Here is a 16,035-nt window from a genome sequence, read left to right as displayed (position 1 = left end):
TTCACAGTCTGACTTTGTATCTGCAATTCCAAATCTCATCCTCTTCATAATTCCAGGTTATATCTTATTATTATAGATTAGAAGGCAATGATACTCATCAAACTGTACATGGACCTGATGCTGATTTTGGTGAAAATAAAAACCTTAAAATACGGTACAGAAACTTGGAAGGAAAAATTAAAACTTTACCAAAAAGCTCATTCTCTTAAGATGTCATGAAAGTCTGATCAACCTTGGTTCTCATTCCATAAAACATCTGATGGTAGATCGAACAGGGGTTTCCTGCCCATTCTCCATGAATGCCACTCCCACACAGCTCTAGGGCCTCACCCTCCCAGCTCCAGGACCAGTGAAGAAAGACTCCCTCTGCCCCCACCCTCAGCAGAAACTTCCGAAAGAGGATTCCCACTGGCCCAGTAGGGATCTGGTTGCAGAAGCTGTTAGAATACCAGGTCTGTTATCAGAAGGAAACCCATGACAAGGGGCTGGCTGATAAACTGAAGAGGACAGCCAATATAATCCCTATGTCCTCTAACAGACAAGGTCACAGTGGTATAAATACACGTACATGCTTATAATAAATAAGTATTTCCATACAAATACACTGTATACTTGGCCCTATCTTAAAAATTAATTGGGAAAATAAACAGAAAAATAGTTTTTAATCAGTTTATTAAATATGTAGGACCAAAAATGGTTTTTTTTTTAAAAGATTTATTCATTTTATTACAGCCAGATATACACAGAGGAGGAGAGACAGAGAGGAAGATCTTCCATCCGATGATTCACTCCCCAAGTGAGCCGCAACAGGCCGATGCACGCCGATCCGAAGCCGGGAACCAGGAACCTCTTCCAGGTCTCCCATGCGGGTGCAGTGTCCCAATGCATTGGGCCGTCCTCAACTGCTTTCCCAGGCCACAAGCAGGGAGCTGGATGAGAAGTGGAGCTGCCAGGATTAGAACCGGCACCCATATGGAATCCCGGGGCTTTCAAGGCGAGGACTTTAGCCGCTAGGTCATGGCGCCGGGCCCAGGATCAAAAATGTTTTAGAGAAAGTAAACTACCTGGACAAACACCTAAATCCAAGTTTAAAGAAAACAAAAATAAACAAAAATTACTGAGGAGAAACCCTTGTATCTACTGAATGAGTGAGGAAGATCTGTTTCCTAAGAATGCCTGCAATCTCATCCTATATTAACAAAAGGTTTAAGATCTACAAGTTTTGTGTCAGCAAGAGGTCATACCAACAAACTACTGCATTCAATTTAGGCCTATCTTTCAGAGAGAGACAACTAAAGAATACCACATTCAGGAAGTAGTAACTGAAAAAAATACACAGACCTAAAACTGTCACATAAAACTAACATACTCTCCAAGTCTAACTCTGAAACCAAATGATCATGTCAATTGAAAAAGGCTCCTTTAGGGATATTTTCATGGGTATAACTAGGATATTTTTAGAAAAATTCAATAGCTTTTGAGAAACTAACAATGGGATATTTTCTTGTCCTTAAATTTTTCTTTAGCAAGCATAGGGATGGCTAATGAGAGCCACCTTTTATTTATTGAGCACTGGGTTTACAGACATTTTCTGTTTTCATCCTCACACAACTGCTGTTATTATTTCTGCTTTTTTGAGGTTCTGGCTGAACCAACTGGCCAGGATCACTGCGCTGACCAATGGCTAATGAAAAATACGAGCTCTCTAACGAGCATGATTTTACACTATGGCAAGCAGCTTCCACAATCAGCATCAAGTTTCTACTTAAAAAAAAAGTTCATATTTGCAATTCACAAAATGTATGCAAATAAAATAATCTTGCAACATTATTCTCCACCTCTAAAGAAAAAAAATTAACAATCCCAGTGGTGAGTGGGTAACTAAGTTAACAACAAACATACAGCAATGGTGTAGCTCCAGAACATTTACATTCTTTCCACAAATACAAAAGCTCTCCAGCTTCCATTCCCTAATCCTATTTCTGGCGATTAATTCCAAGGAAATTATACAGAGTGATGGAAATATTCACCTGCAATTATCATGCTGTTATCTGTAAAAATTCCAAAGGCAATCTAGAGTCTGCAGCAGTTTGAAATGATCTGATCCCCAATTTCATGCAGGTGTTTAAACGCTAAGTTTAAGGACACTAAGAGGTGGAAACTTAACCTGATTATGGTGATTAGAAGATGAGGCTAAAGGAAGGTCCTTTCCTTGAGGTGTGCCGTCAGAGGGAGTTTTCAGGAGCCTGATGGTTATGAAAGCCTGAGCAAGGCCCAGCTTCTCTCTGCCTCCTTCTCACCGTGTATTCCTCCTCCATGTGTGCCCTGCCACTGTCCTCACTGAGCACAAGCCTCCAACATTGGGAGCTAAATAAACCATTTCTCTTTGTAAGGTTAGTTACCTCAGCTACTACTTTTTTTTTTTTTTAGAAAGTCAGATATACAGAGAGGAGGAGAGACAGAGAGGAAGATTTTCCGTCCACTGACTCACTCCCCAAGTGGCCACAACAGACAGAGCTGAGTCAATCCGAAGCCAGGAGCCAGGGGCCTCTTCCAGGTCTCCCACCCAGGTGCAAGGTCCCAAGGCTTTGGGCCATCCTCGACTACTATTCCCAGGCTACAAGCAGGGAGCTAGATGGGAACAGGGCCACTGGGATTAGAACTTGTGTCCATATGGGATCCCAGCACGTGCAAGGTGAGGACCTTAGCCACTAGGCTACCACGCCAGGCCCTACCTCAGCCATTTCATTGTAGTAATGAAAAGCTAACATATTGCCCAATATTTAAGGATAAAATAAAGCCAGCTAAATAGAGGACCATTTCAATACTCTTTGAAAGTACTTATAGGCATTGGTGTCGTGTAGTAAGTCAAGCCTCTGTGATGCCAGCAGCCCATAAGATCGCTGGTTCGGGCCCAGCGCCATGGCCTAGCGGCTAAAGTCCTTGCCTTGAATGTGCCAGGATCCCATATGGACACAAGTTCTAATCCCGGCAGCTCCACTTCCCATCCAGCTCCCTGCTTGTGGCCTGGGAAAACAGTCGAGGATGGCCCAAAGCCTTGGGACCCTGCACCCATGTGGAAGACCCGGAGGAGGTTCCTGGTTGCTGGCTTTGGATCGGCGCAGCTCCAGCCGTTGCGGTCACCTGGGGAGTGAGTCAGTGGACGGAAAATCTTCCTCTCTGTCTCTCCTCTCTGTATATCTGACTTTGTAATAAAAAATAAATAAGTCCAGGGGCCCAGTGCCGTGGCCTAGTGGCTAAAATCCTCACCTCGAACACGCCAAGATCCCATATGGGCTGGTTCTAATCCCGACAGCTCCACTTCCCATCCAGCTCCCTGCTTGTGGCCTGGGAAAGCAGTCGGGACGGCCCAAAGCCTTGGGACCCTGCACCCATGTGGGAGACCCAGAGGAGGTTCCTGGTTCCCGGCTTCGGATCAGCACAGCTCCGGCCGTTGCGGTCACTTGGGCAGTGAAACATCGGATGGAAGATCTTCCTCTCTGTCTGTCCTCCCCTCTGTATATCTGACTTTGTAATAAAAATAAATAAATCTTCAAAAAAAATAAATAAGTCTTTAAAAAAAAAAGATCGTTGGTTTAAGCCCCTGCTGCTCCACTTTCAATCCAGCTCTGCTAATGTACCTGGGAAAGCAGCAGGCATCCACCTTTCAAGTAAATGGATAAATCATAAAATACTTATTTTTATTTATCTGAAAGACAAAATTTCCAAAATACGAATACACATCATGGATGACTTGATTTCATTTTATCTTAAAAACAGACAGATACAGAGAGAAGAAGAGAGAAAGAGATCTTCACCATCTACTTCTCTCCCAAATGGCCTCAGTGGATTTTCAGCTCACCCTGTGTTAAGAGGTCCAGCTTCTAACGAGTTCACAATATACTCTGGGAGCCGATATTTACATCTGTAGCAAGACAAATCTGTTATATCCAACAGCAATAACTACAATCCTGAAAAAGAAGCACCTATAGAGTTAGAGCTGCTGGAACATTTTTTTTGAAAACTTACTCTGCCAGCCACAGCTTTAATCCATTGCCACTGTAGCAATGAACACAAAATAAACAGAAACTCCTGCTAACAGAGTCCTCATAGCACCAGAAACAGGTATCAAGCTAGATAAGCATGCAAGGTAAACAGCATATTTGATATATGCTTAGGAGAAAAGCCAGGAAGATGGACACAGTTTATATACAGAGGACAATTCTTAAGTTGAGTAGCAACAGCTCTTAATGAAAACATGTCCATGAAACTTTAAAGAAGGAAGAGCGTACGAAATGTGGGTATATAAGGAAAGAAGAATTCAAACAAGAGGACAGCAAGTGCAAATGCCCTGAAACAAAATGCTTGCCCAAGGATGCTACTGTGCCAAAACCTAAGAATCAATCAAGCCACTAACATCCAGTTTCCCCCACTCCATACTCTTCAGGTCACAACTATCACTTCTTTTTTTTTTTTTTTTAAAGATTTACTTTTTTTTTTTATTACAAAGTCAGATATACAGAGAGGAGGAGGAGAGACAGAGAGGAAGATCTTCCGTACGATGATTCACTGCCCAAGTGACCGCAACGGCCGGAGCTGTGCCGATCCGATGCAAAGCCGGGAACCAGGAACCTCTTCCAGGTCTCCCACATGGGTGCAGGGTCCCAAAGCTTTGGGCCGTCCTCGACTGCCTTCCCAGGCCACAAGCAGGGAGCTGGATGGGAAGTGGAGCTGTCGGGATTAGAACCAGCACTCATATGAGATCCCGGGGCGTTCAAGGTGAGGACCTTAGCTGCTAGGCCATGGCGCCGGGCCCACAACTATCACTTTTTGAAGATAATGCCTCTTGGTCTATTTGTAGCTGTTTCACATTTCCAACTGATTCTCAAAACATTCTTTTGCTATCTACATCACCCATCTACTACATAAGCACTGATTATCCATCATGCGACCTACCCTAATTAGAGATTTAAACATGACTCACTCCCTATCCTCAGCTCATGGTCTGATGTAAAAAGAAGCCAAGAAAACAAATTTGCAGGTCTGACACAGTAGTCTAATGGCTAAAGTCCTCGCCTTGCATGCGCAGGGATCCCATATGGGCACTAGTTCTAATCCCAGCAGCCCTGCTTTCCATCCAGCTCCCTGCTTGTGGACTGAGAAAGCAGTTGAGGATGGTCAAAGCCTTGGGACCCTGTACCCACATGGGAGACCCAGAAGAGGCTCCAGGCGCCTGGCTTCAGATTGACTCAGTTCTGGCCAATGCGGCCGCTTAGGCAGTGAATCAGCAGATGAAAAAATCTTTCTCTGTGTCTCCCTTGTCTATGCATATCTGACTTTCCACTAAAAAAAAAATCTTTTTAAAAATTAAAAATGAAAAAAGAAAAATGTGCAGAGTAGCAACTGCTAGAGTAGAGGAATAAATGGGTTATTAGGAAAGCAGAGAGCACCTACACCAGCACTGATAGTAAGAAAAAGGAAGAAAACACCAAGAGATAATGTTGACTGGGCTAAGTCTTCCAGGAAAAAAAATCAGAGAAGTGGAGGGAATGACAGTGATTACAATCAGCCTACAGGGACTGGCCTCAGCCTGTCATATCCAGAACCTACAAGTTCATCCCAAACAGCTGGATATATATGAAAGAAGACAGAAAACAAACCAGACACAGAAAGCCTGCACTTTACAGTAGTTAGAATAATGTAACCCAGCAATATTATAATCACATTCGTGTTCTTAAAAAGATCTCTGGTGGGGAGTGGCAACGTGGCACAGCAAGTTAAGTCACCACTTGTAGCACCAGAATCCCACAGTCCACCAGTTCGAGTCCCACTTGCTCTACTTTCAATCTAGCTCAGTAATATGCCTGAGAAAGCAGTGGAGGATGGCTCAAGTGCTTGGGCCCCTGCACCTACATGGTTGACCCGAAAAAAGCTCCTGGTTCCTGGCTTTGGCTTGGGCAACCTCTGGCTACTGCAGCCAACTGGGGAGTGAACCAGCCAATGAAAAACCTCTCTGTCTCTGTTCTCCCCCTCTCCCTCCTGCAACTCTGACTTCCAAATAAATACTATCTTTTTTTGGGGGGGTCTATTTATTTCAGACTAGCATTCCATGGTATGTATGGTAATGACTACTTTAGCCATTCACTCTTTAAAAAATTTTTTTCTTTCCCCTTCTATTTTATTTTTTCATTTTATGATACAATTCCATAGTCTCTGGGATTTCCCTTACCCCCTTTCAAAATTCCCTCCTCACAACTGATTTGCCCCATATTACTATAAGGGTATAGACCTTCATAAACACTCATAAGCCCATCATTCTATTTAAGTGTACCCTGGCATTGTGGGTATGGACAATGGCAGACAGTACAGCACCCTATTGCCAAGATATAGCCAACAGCCTCATAGGGATTCCATCTTTGATTTGCAAACAGAGATTCTTACTGCATTGTATCTTCACATCTGGACATAAACAAAAATATCTTTAAAAATTTTATTTTAAATCTCTGGTAGTAGCAGAAGAGGGATGAAAAGGGCCTCACATGGGCCAGTGTTTTGGTATAATGGGTTAAGCCACTGGCAATAAAACCAGCATTCCAAATGGGCACGAGTTCAAGCCCTGGCTACCTCACTTCCAATCCAGCTCCCTAAGAAAGCAGCCCAGCCCTGTACCTCTCTCTCTCTCTCTCGCTCTCGCTCTAACTCTGTCATTTAGATAAATAAATCTTTTTTAAAAAAATGCTAGACACCAACAAATAAATAAGACATTTTGCCCAGCTATTCCACTAGGTTGAACAAATAAATCTTGTGTAGTATTTTAAAAACAAATGAAAATAAAAAGGCCACCACAAACTATTTTCCTGTCATACACACAAAAATTCTGATAAGGATTGCTATACCACTGAGTTTGTCTCCTACTACCCATTCCTGCCTACTTTCTAGCCTTACTTCACATCACTCAGAAAACCTAACTCTTCCCAAACACGCCAATCTTGCCTTTCCCAGAACTTCTAAGGCACATCACCTGTGTTAAGCTACTTCTCCCCAACAATATAAGCTCCCTAAAAACTGCAACTTATTTAATGTATGTTTTATCTCTGTGTGTGTCTGCGCACGCACAGAGGGAGAATCCAGCAGTTCTACAACATTCTGAGACTCCTTTTGAGCTGAATGGCCCCCTTTACACCTGAGCCAAAAGTTTTGACTTTTGCTCCAAAATAACAAACATAATGCATTACGAAATGAAAAAGAGCGCAGCAGTCATGGGAAGCTACTAGGGATGAATACAAGGGAACTTCTGGCACAGGAGAGTGTTCTAATTTGTGATATGGGTGTGCTACACAAATAAATACATTAGTTCAAAATATATATATAAGGTTTGCACATTTCAATGTATATAAGCTTTACCTTAAACACCTATGAAATTAAGGGCTGAGAGCAAACAGAGATAAAATAAGAATAACAGGATATTATCGGTGCTGTTTGGGTAAACTGCTCAGGGGAATCCTCACAACATTTGGTTTCTTTGTATATCTGTGAAATCCTTCATAGTAAAAGGATACACACACACACACACACACACACACACACACACACATTCAACTGGTGAAAAAAATCTGCACAGGGTCTACAATTGTGACAAAGCTGCCACCTGCATTGCCAGTAACCCAGACAGGCACCAATTCGTGTCCTGGCTGCTCCACTACCCAGCTCCCCACTAACAGCCTGTGAAAAAGTGCTGGAAGACGACTCAAATGTTTGGGCCTCTACAGTCCAAGTGGAAGGCCAGGAAGAAGCTCCTGGCTTGGCCAAAACCAGCCTGGGATTTTTGTTGTTATCTGGGGAGTGAACCAGCAAGTGGAAAATCCATATCTCTCTCCGGAACTCCGAGTTTCAAATAAGTAAATAAATCTTTAAAAAAGAAAGAAAAGTTGCATTAACAAAAATAAAATACAACAGATTAAATTGTTACTTTTAGAACAATGTCATATTGTAACATATAAAGAAATTTTACTAGTTCTATATCTATTCAATTACAAGAGAATATGTGAACAAATTCTCAGACAGACCTATTATTCACAACAAGCAAAAGCAGATCCAGCAGTCAGAGTAGATTCCTTAACTAATTGGTTCTGTTCCCAATGATATTCAAAAGACCAATAAAATACAAAACTAGAATTTTCTAGCCTTCAAGCTGTGATACTAAAGGTAGTAAAAACTATTCATAAAATTCTGGAAGAATAACATTTACAGATCCAGCACCATTTACAGTGATTTCAAAACAGTTCACTCCTTTTAGCTCAGTAATTTAAACACCATGCTTAATTGCTCATAATGTTTATTCTATTCCCACAAAATACTTTAAAAAATATTTTCCCAACTCATTCCAGTGCAAACAAAAATTAACAATAATCTTTTGTTCAGTGAACTGTCTGTTGTATAATTTAACCTTCCCCCAAACTGGCAATATTTCTCAGATTTTTAAAGCACTTTAGTGGCAAATCAACAGTTAAAGTCATTCAATAGGACAAATCCTATTACACTTTCTTACTGCTATTGTTAGTACTTCCTATTAGACGACTTTGGTTAAAATTTCTCATAGTCATTAATCTATGGCTTTTCAGCCCGGTGCAATAGCCTAATAGCTAAATCCTTTCCTTGCATCTGCCAAAATCCTACCTGGGCACCAGTAGCTTCACTTTCCATCCGGCTCCCTGCTTGTAGCCTGGGAAAGCAGCAGAAGATGGCCCAAAGCCTTGGGACCCTGCACCTGCATAGGCGACTCGGAAGAAGTTCCTGGCTCCTGGTTTCAGATCAGCTCAGCTCTGGCCGTTGTGGCTACTTGGAGAGTGACCCATTGTGTGGAAGATAATTCTCTCTGTATCTTCTGCTCCCCGTATATTTGCCTTTCCAATTAAAAAAATTAATCTTTTTTTAAGAATCAATGATTATAAACTGGTCTGGCAGTTACCTTGGATTATGACAGAAAGGGGTTTCGGGGATGCTGACAAGTTTCTTTTTATAAAAACTGATAGATAAAAACTGTACGTATCTAGAAGGTATCAACAGTGTGTCTTAATCAGGATGCTGATGACATGAATGTGTTTTGCATATGAAAACTCTTCAAGCACTAAACTCACGTGCTATTTCTACATGCCTGAGTACTCCAGTAAAGTGTTTTACAAAAATCACCAAGGTAACCAGAGCTTTTAGAGCAGAGTCTTCAGCCCCGCATCACACAGTACTGCAAACACCCAAGCCCACGGCAGGCCTGAGCACTTTCTCTTGGCATAGCGCCAGAGAACTTTATTCGTAACTTAGATTCAGTAAGGATACACTCCAATCTATATTTTTTAAAAACGCTTCCTATTTTCCAGAATCGGTCCTCTGGAAAGCGAACTGACTAGAAGCAGCATAAACGAATTCTGTAATATCCAGCCTGAAATGCAAATCATCTTCAACTGTTAAGTGCATCTAAGGACAAGAGGTTGCAGGAAAAAAAGAACATGGGGAGACTAGGAAGCATGTGAGGGGGGACCACAACCTGGAAACCACCTGTCAGCGAATTACTCCAAATTCTACGTATCAATTTAGCAATTTTAAGACAAATCAGAAACAGAAGACAACCGTGCTTGACCAGAGGAATGAATGAAGGAAAATGCATGAAAGCAGTGGGCCATCGAACTGGTAAGAACGCTTGGTAAATAGCCCTTCCCCGTTTGCGTGCACAAGAATTGCTCAGCAACTTAAAGGTATGCCTGGGAGTCCACAGCTGTAACCCAATTCCCGCTCCTCCTCTAATCTTACAGCCTCCCCAACTTCAATCGGAACGTTCAATTCTCTCTCGCGACTCACCGCTTCACCTAACTCGGAACGTTCAATCCTCTCTCGCGACTCACCGCTTCACCTAACACACACTTTCACCTTTCACCTACAGAGAGGGAACTTTGTCCTCCAAACACCTCGAAGTCCAGGTAACCTTTCCGGAGGAAAGGCCAGGGCGTTCCCTCCCCAGCTCCAGGGGGGACTCGGTGTAAGGAGACCTGACCGTGGGGGCCCAGGAGAGGGTTTCACTCCAGCCACTGTCAACAAGCTGTGACTCGGGAATCAAACCTCGTGCTGCAGGTGACTTGGGGCAGCCGCGTCCGGCAGGGCGAGACCAATCCTCATCCTCAAATCACATTCCCCCTCTACTAAACAAAAACCTCTCGCTCCGCCCCGGGGATGAGAGGGCAACATTAGAGCACACACCCAAAAAGTTGCCAGAAAAGAAGGGGGTCCGCGGGTGGTGCGGTGGGGGACACACCAGTGCCCCTCCCGCCCCGACCGCAGGTGGAGCGCAGCTTGGCTCGCGGGCACACAACTCGCACCCGCCGGCAAAGAACGAGATGGCCGGACCGGCCGGTCGGACGCCGACAGCCCGGGGCGCACCCTGTGACCGGGGAGCCTGGCAGCCACGGCGGCCGGCCCTCTCCAGCGCCTGACTCGGCGGGGCAGAGGGAGCGGGGCACGCAGCCGGGAGCGCCCACCGGGGCCCGAGAACGCGGCGCGGCCACGAGCCTTACCCGTGCAGGCCGAGGGCGCGGCGCCGCCTGTGGAGCAAGCAGAGCAGCAAGAACGCAGCCCCCGCCAGAGAGGAGTTTCGCGCCGTCAAGTACTTGCTGAAGGCCGCCATGGCACCAGCAGGGCGAGCGAGCCGGCCGGAGGGGACGCGGCGGTACCGGCCTGAGTGCAGGAAGCGCGAGGCAGACTGGGAGGAGAGGCCGGCGCGGAGGGAGGGCGGTGCCCCCGGAACAGGACCGCCCCCTGGCGCGCGCCGCCGCCCACCCAGGCCTGCGCCCCGCGGGAGCGCGCGCGGCCGGCGGCGCGGACTCGGCCGTCCCGGGCCGCGCTCTGCGCACGCGCGGACCCCCGCGGGGGTCGCCGGAAACGCCCGACCGAGACGCCGCCTGCCTTCCTCTGGGTTCTTGACCAGCGTCTGAGTCCCGTCGCGAGGCCTGGCGGCAGCCCTCAACCCCCTATCCGCCAGCCCTCCGCACCCACACCCTGGCTTTCACAAGAACTGGAAGAGCGGGCCCGGCCTGTGCCACCGATGTAGTGGGCCCTGCCTCTACGCCCCCTGAGATGGGCCGTTACCAACTCTTAAAGGAGCCCCGGGAGGAAGAGGGGCTGGGGGGCACCCCGAGACTGGGGGCAGCATCCATTGTTTGGGGGAGATTGTAGAGGGGAGATGTGGGAAGAATGCTGATCAAATCTCCTTTTCCCACACTGGTGCCTCCTAACCTAGATGATCAACTCTAGGAAATTATGACGGGGCTTGGTCGATAAAGAGCATTGCTTCATTATTATTACTATTAATTACTATTTTCGCGGAATTGAGACGAATGGCCCACAATAGCAAAAGCACAGATTGCATCTCACCTTAAAGCAGTTGTCCTGGGAGATTTTCACTCCAGTTAGGTGGCGATAAGAGATGTGTTTCTGTATGTAGGTCTGGTCAAACAAAAAGTTTCAAAAGCACTGTAGTTTGCAAAGGAACATTCAGCAGGAACAATCACGCCTTGTATGAATCGCTGGCCTGATTCCCAGAACTAGAAGGGCTTTGCCCATTACACTGTTCTCCTGTCTGACCCCATGAAGCAGAAATTGTCATCCCTAATGCTTGGTCCAGCCCGTAGACAATAACTTGGTGCGTTATGATTTTCAAAGTTGAGAAAGCTGGAGAAAAGCAAGTGTCGGAGAAGATATTCATGAAACGTACACAATGCAAACACCTTCCTGCAGAACAGTGGTTTCCTGATAGTCTAATAAAGGCCATAGAATCACCTAGCACCAGATACAGTCATGATTTAAGTGTATGAGTGCTCAAGAGTCAACTCTAAATGAGAGAAAATTGGAAGTCTCTAAATTCTTCATTGGCATGTGGACATTTTTATTGTCCTGGAACATTTAGGTGATTACGTGTGCCTCGCTTGGAGAACACAAGAATGAATGGATGAAACTTTTCAGAAGCTGTTAGAGAAGAAAAATGTGATGGAGAAAAAGTGTGGTAAGTTACATATTAGAGGTATGAACAAGGTACCAAGACAACAAGAAGATGCGTACTTTTGTATAGAACTTTCTATCAAGGCTTCATGATGTGGGTTTATAGCTGAATATGAGGACCAAAGAATGAGTGGACGACAGGACAAGAGGGAGAATTTCAGGATCACCAACAAATTGCAGGGTGAAGTGACTACCTGTGACTACTTTGGAATTTGTAACAGAAGGAAGCACATACAAGAGTTGCCTATATAGTCTTAAAGATGCCTTTGTTGCAGAAATGTGGGAGAGTCTAAAAAAATGAGACTCCAGTAACTCCAGTAACTTTAGCTGCGTACAAAGTACATCTGATCCAGACTGCTAAAGACAAACATAGCAGAGTTGGGCTTATTAACTTGCTATAGCAAAGGACACCATGCAACAGGGAAATTGTGGAGACTCTTATATTTATATATATAAATTTATAATATATATTATTTATTTATATATATATATATATATATATATATATATATATATATATATATATATATACAAAGGACCTTCTGGCTATATCACCAGGGCTTCATATAGTGTAGTTGTTGATTCCCAGTATAACTTTTTTTATTATAAATAACACATATTTATTAAAAATTCAAATACAGAAATAAAAGCACAATATCCCACCCAGTATACAGACAGCCACATAAATCCCCTTCCCTCTAATCCCATTCCCCAGAGGTTATCACTGTGAACAAGTTAAAGTATATCCTTTGAAACATTTTCCTTTGTACATACAAGTATATATAAACACACATAAATGCACTTTTGCCTTTTACAAAAATGAAATCATGTAAATGTAAATATTAATCTTCAATTTCTATCTTCATTCATTCAATATACAGAAAATTCACAACAAACCTGATTATCAGTCCTCTTGGGTTCATTTTCCATTATATAAAATTCATATTCAAGCATCAATTACAAAACTCTTGATAATATACTTCCTGCTATCTTTGAGTCTCATCTCTAACCACTCCAGTATGAAAAGACTGGAACATAAATTACCTTAAATTCTTCCTGAAACAAAGGCAGTACAATCAAACAAACAAACAAACTAGGAACACACTCTGTCATTCCTAGATTTTGGCCTTTTCACTTTGTGTTACATTCTGCCTGGACTTTTCCATCTGGCAAGTCTCTAATTCTTCCAACAATCAGCTTAAAAATGATCTCTAAAAGACAAGACTTCCCAACTTTTTTCAATACATAATCACTTCTCTATTTACCCCTATACTTTATAGACAGCTTCTTAATTGTACTTATCTCACAGTACTGCAGTAATTCATTTACATGTTTTGAGTTACCTTTCCATCCAAAGGATCTGATGGAGTGTTTATCTTGGAGCAGGTACTCAGTAATTTAACTGTTGAGGAACCAATGCTTTAGGAACATTTGGTGAGTACCTACTATGCACAGGACCATATCCCAAGCCTGAAAAGAAACTTCCCAGTATAACTTTAAAAAAAATTGCTTGTTTATTTGAAAGACAGAGTTAGAAAGACTGGTCTTGCATCTGCTGGTTAACTCCCCTGATGGTTATAACAAGCCAAGAGCTGGAACTCCATCTGGGTCTCCCCCATGGATGAAAGCATGGGAGTACTTAGACCCTCTACTTCTGCCTTCCCAAGTACATTAGCAGGGAACTGGGTCAGAAGTGGAGCAATCGCTACTGTCATTGGTGCTAATACCAGCTCCCCTAACTAGCCTAAGCCTCTGCACCACAGTGCAGTCTCCTCCCAGCACTACTTACAAGGAAGTTGCCACAATATGCAGAGCCCTGTTGTGTTATGAATGAAGACGGAGAATTTCTTCAGATTGCTTATGCAGGACCCCACCTAAGGGGTACCAGTATTGCCTTCCAAATAGAACAAGCCAGCTGCAAAAGGACATCTACATTGTGAGTCTGAAAGGAGATGGAAGAATCTTCTCTGGGCATCTCATGCCATTGTTGTTATTGGTGCTTTGCTGGTGTCAGTGCCATACTCTCCAGGAACAGTGGAAAAGAGGGCTGTGCTGAAGTCTGCTGCTGCTATTAAGGCTACTTCACACCTGAAACCTTTACTCAGCAGATCCAGGCCGCCTTCTGGGATCCACATCTGGTGGTGGCTACTGATCCCAAGACATCCTCTCACAGAGGCATCCTATCTGAACCTGCCTGCCATTGTTCTGTGTACCTGCACAGGGTGGACAAACAACCCAGGCCACCAAAGAGAGCTTGTTCAGTGGGTCTGATGTGGTGGACACTGGCCCAAGATGCCATGTGGTGCATGTGGGAGAGGAGGGATCATGCCTAAATCTACCTCCACAGAGATCCTGAAGAGATTGAAAAAGGAAAAGCGCGCTGTTGCTGAAACAACCATGATCAAGGAGGAATTCTCAAGGGGAATGAGCTGCTCCAGCACAGGAGTTGGCTGCTCTCAACCCAACACTATAAACGGGCATAGAGAAAGCATGCAGGTGCATCTGTGTCTAATCAGATGTTCCCTAGTAAAGACCCAAGCACTTAGCCCCCAACTGAAGACAGTGCTACAACTCCCACTGTTCAGGCCACCAACTAGGATGGAACAAGCAGTGAGTCATCTTAAAGCTGCCCTTCACAACATCTAAAGCCACATGAACATTACGTGAGAAAATGAACACCAAGTTCAAAAGAAGAAGAGGAGGAGGAGAAATATGGAAATATGGAGTGATTATGTTGGGGAAAGACAGGAGCGTACATAAAATCAAAATGAAGCAATGCTTGATGGACTCAAAGCAAGTCAGATCTCTGAGTATGACACCTGGATCGAGAGGCAGGCTCAAGGTTCTGTTTCCTAGAAAATATAAATGTACAATCAATGTAGAACATTGTGTTTGCCAATCTTGCATCTGAATTTCTGCCCTCTAGATTGAGGTCTTTTCTCTATGTCAGAGTAACTCAGATCATTCAAACCCTTCAAGCAAGAAAGGATGTTCTGTTCTCACTGATATGATCTTAGAACAACGGTCTAGGAATTAGAGAACCAGGTTTCTCCACATCACGTCCTTTGATAATTAACCAAGGCAGTTCTCCGTTTCTCACTTTATAATGGAAAGATGCTTTCAACAGTTCATGGAAAATTGAACTAAAAGATACATTTATTTTGGTTCAAATTTTTTAATCTATACATTGTCTTTTCATAATATCAACTTTTTTGAACTTTTTGAAAAACGATTGCTTGTTTGCAAGGGTTTCAACTTTTTTTCTTTTCTCTTTTTTCTTTTTCTTTTTCCACCAAAAACACCTTTTGATAAATACCTTTTAATTAAAGTTTCTGCAAACTTTTCAAAACACTGCATATCAAACAAGAAAGGGAAAATGTTATTGGGAGATCTTCAAGAACTTTGGTTTTTGAAGAATTTTAACTATTTTTTTTTTATAATCCATTTTATTGTATTGTTGTTGACAATCTTTACATAGTTAACTATAGTTGAAGGAAAAACAAGAAAGAGAGAGAGGAAAAAAAAAAAAGGTTCAGGGGGATAGGGAGGTGGGCAATGCTATTATGTCCATATTGTTTCCATCATGTATCTGAGGTAAAAGGGGATATTGAGGGAGAAGCCCCACCCGGTTTCCCGCCCGCCCCAAGTCCCGGATGTGGGGCATGCTCTGAGATATGTGCTCAAGTGGAGTTAATAGTTCTCCAGTTATGAGTCACTGCCAGTTTCGCTCGATGAGGTCATCCACTGATTGATATGGTCCATCATGAAGTCTCCATTTGTCCCATATTTCGCTGCCAACATGTAGCTGAGATGAATGATTGTCCTATTCTGTCTTCTGTCTTTTTCTTGGTTAGAATTCTGAGTCCAGCAGTTCAAGTGGGGAGATCTCCAAAGATACTTTGAGGTATTCCCAGATTAGTTGCTTGTATGTTCTAGCAAGCACAGGGCCCGGCACAGTCCATCACCCTAATCAGCTGGTGGTTGCAATTGCTG

The 16,035-nt window shown here is 43.7% G+C and overlaps 1 protein-coding gene across 2 annotated transcripts in view; it reads right to left on the bottom strand.

The window, feature by feature from the left end:
- The window catches only part of ABCD3 (ATP binding cassette subfamily D member 3), a 71,586-nt gene extending 60,649 nt beyond the window's left edge, over positions 1 to 10,937 (bottom strand). The window contains exon 1 of one of the 2 annotated variants that reach the window (XM_058659321.1): positions 10,563 to 10,937. In XM_058659321.1, coding sequence (XP_058515304.1) covers positions 10,563 to 10,672 — 110 coding nt within the window. In that variant the 5' untranslated portion in view covers positions 10,673 to 10,937. The remainder of the gene's footprint in view (positions 1 to 10,562) is intronic. The other variant, XM_004582034.3, reaches the window with a different exon arrangement.
- Between the last annotated feature and the right edge of the window lie 5,098 nt (positions 10,938 to 16,035).

The sequence above is a fragment of the Ochotona princeps genome, chromosome 2, assembly GCF_030435755.1.
Source record: "Ochotona princeps isolate mOchPri1 chromosome 2, mOchPri1.hap1, whole genome shotgun sequence".
Classification (NCBI taxonomy): Eukaryota; Metazoa; Chordata; class Mammalia; order Lagomorpha; family Ochotonidae; genus Ochotona; species Ochotona princeps.
Note: the sequence above shows the minus strand (reverse complement) of the source record. Positions and strands in the feature narration are given on the sequence as shown.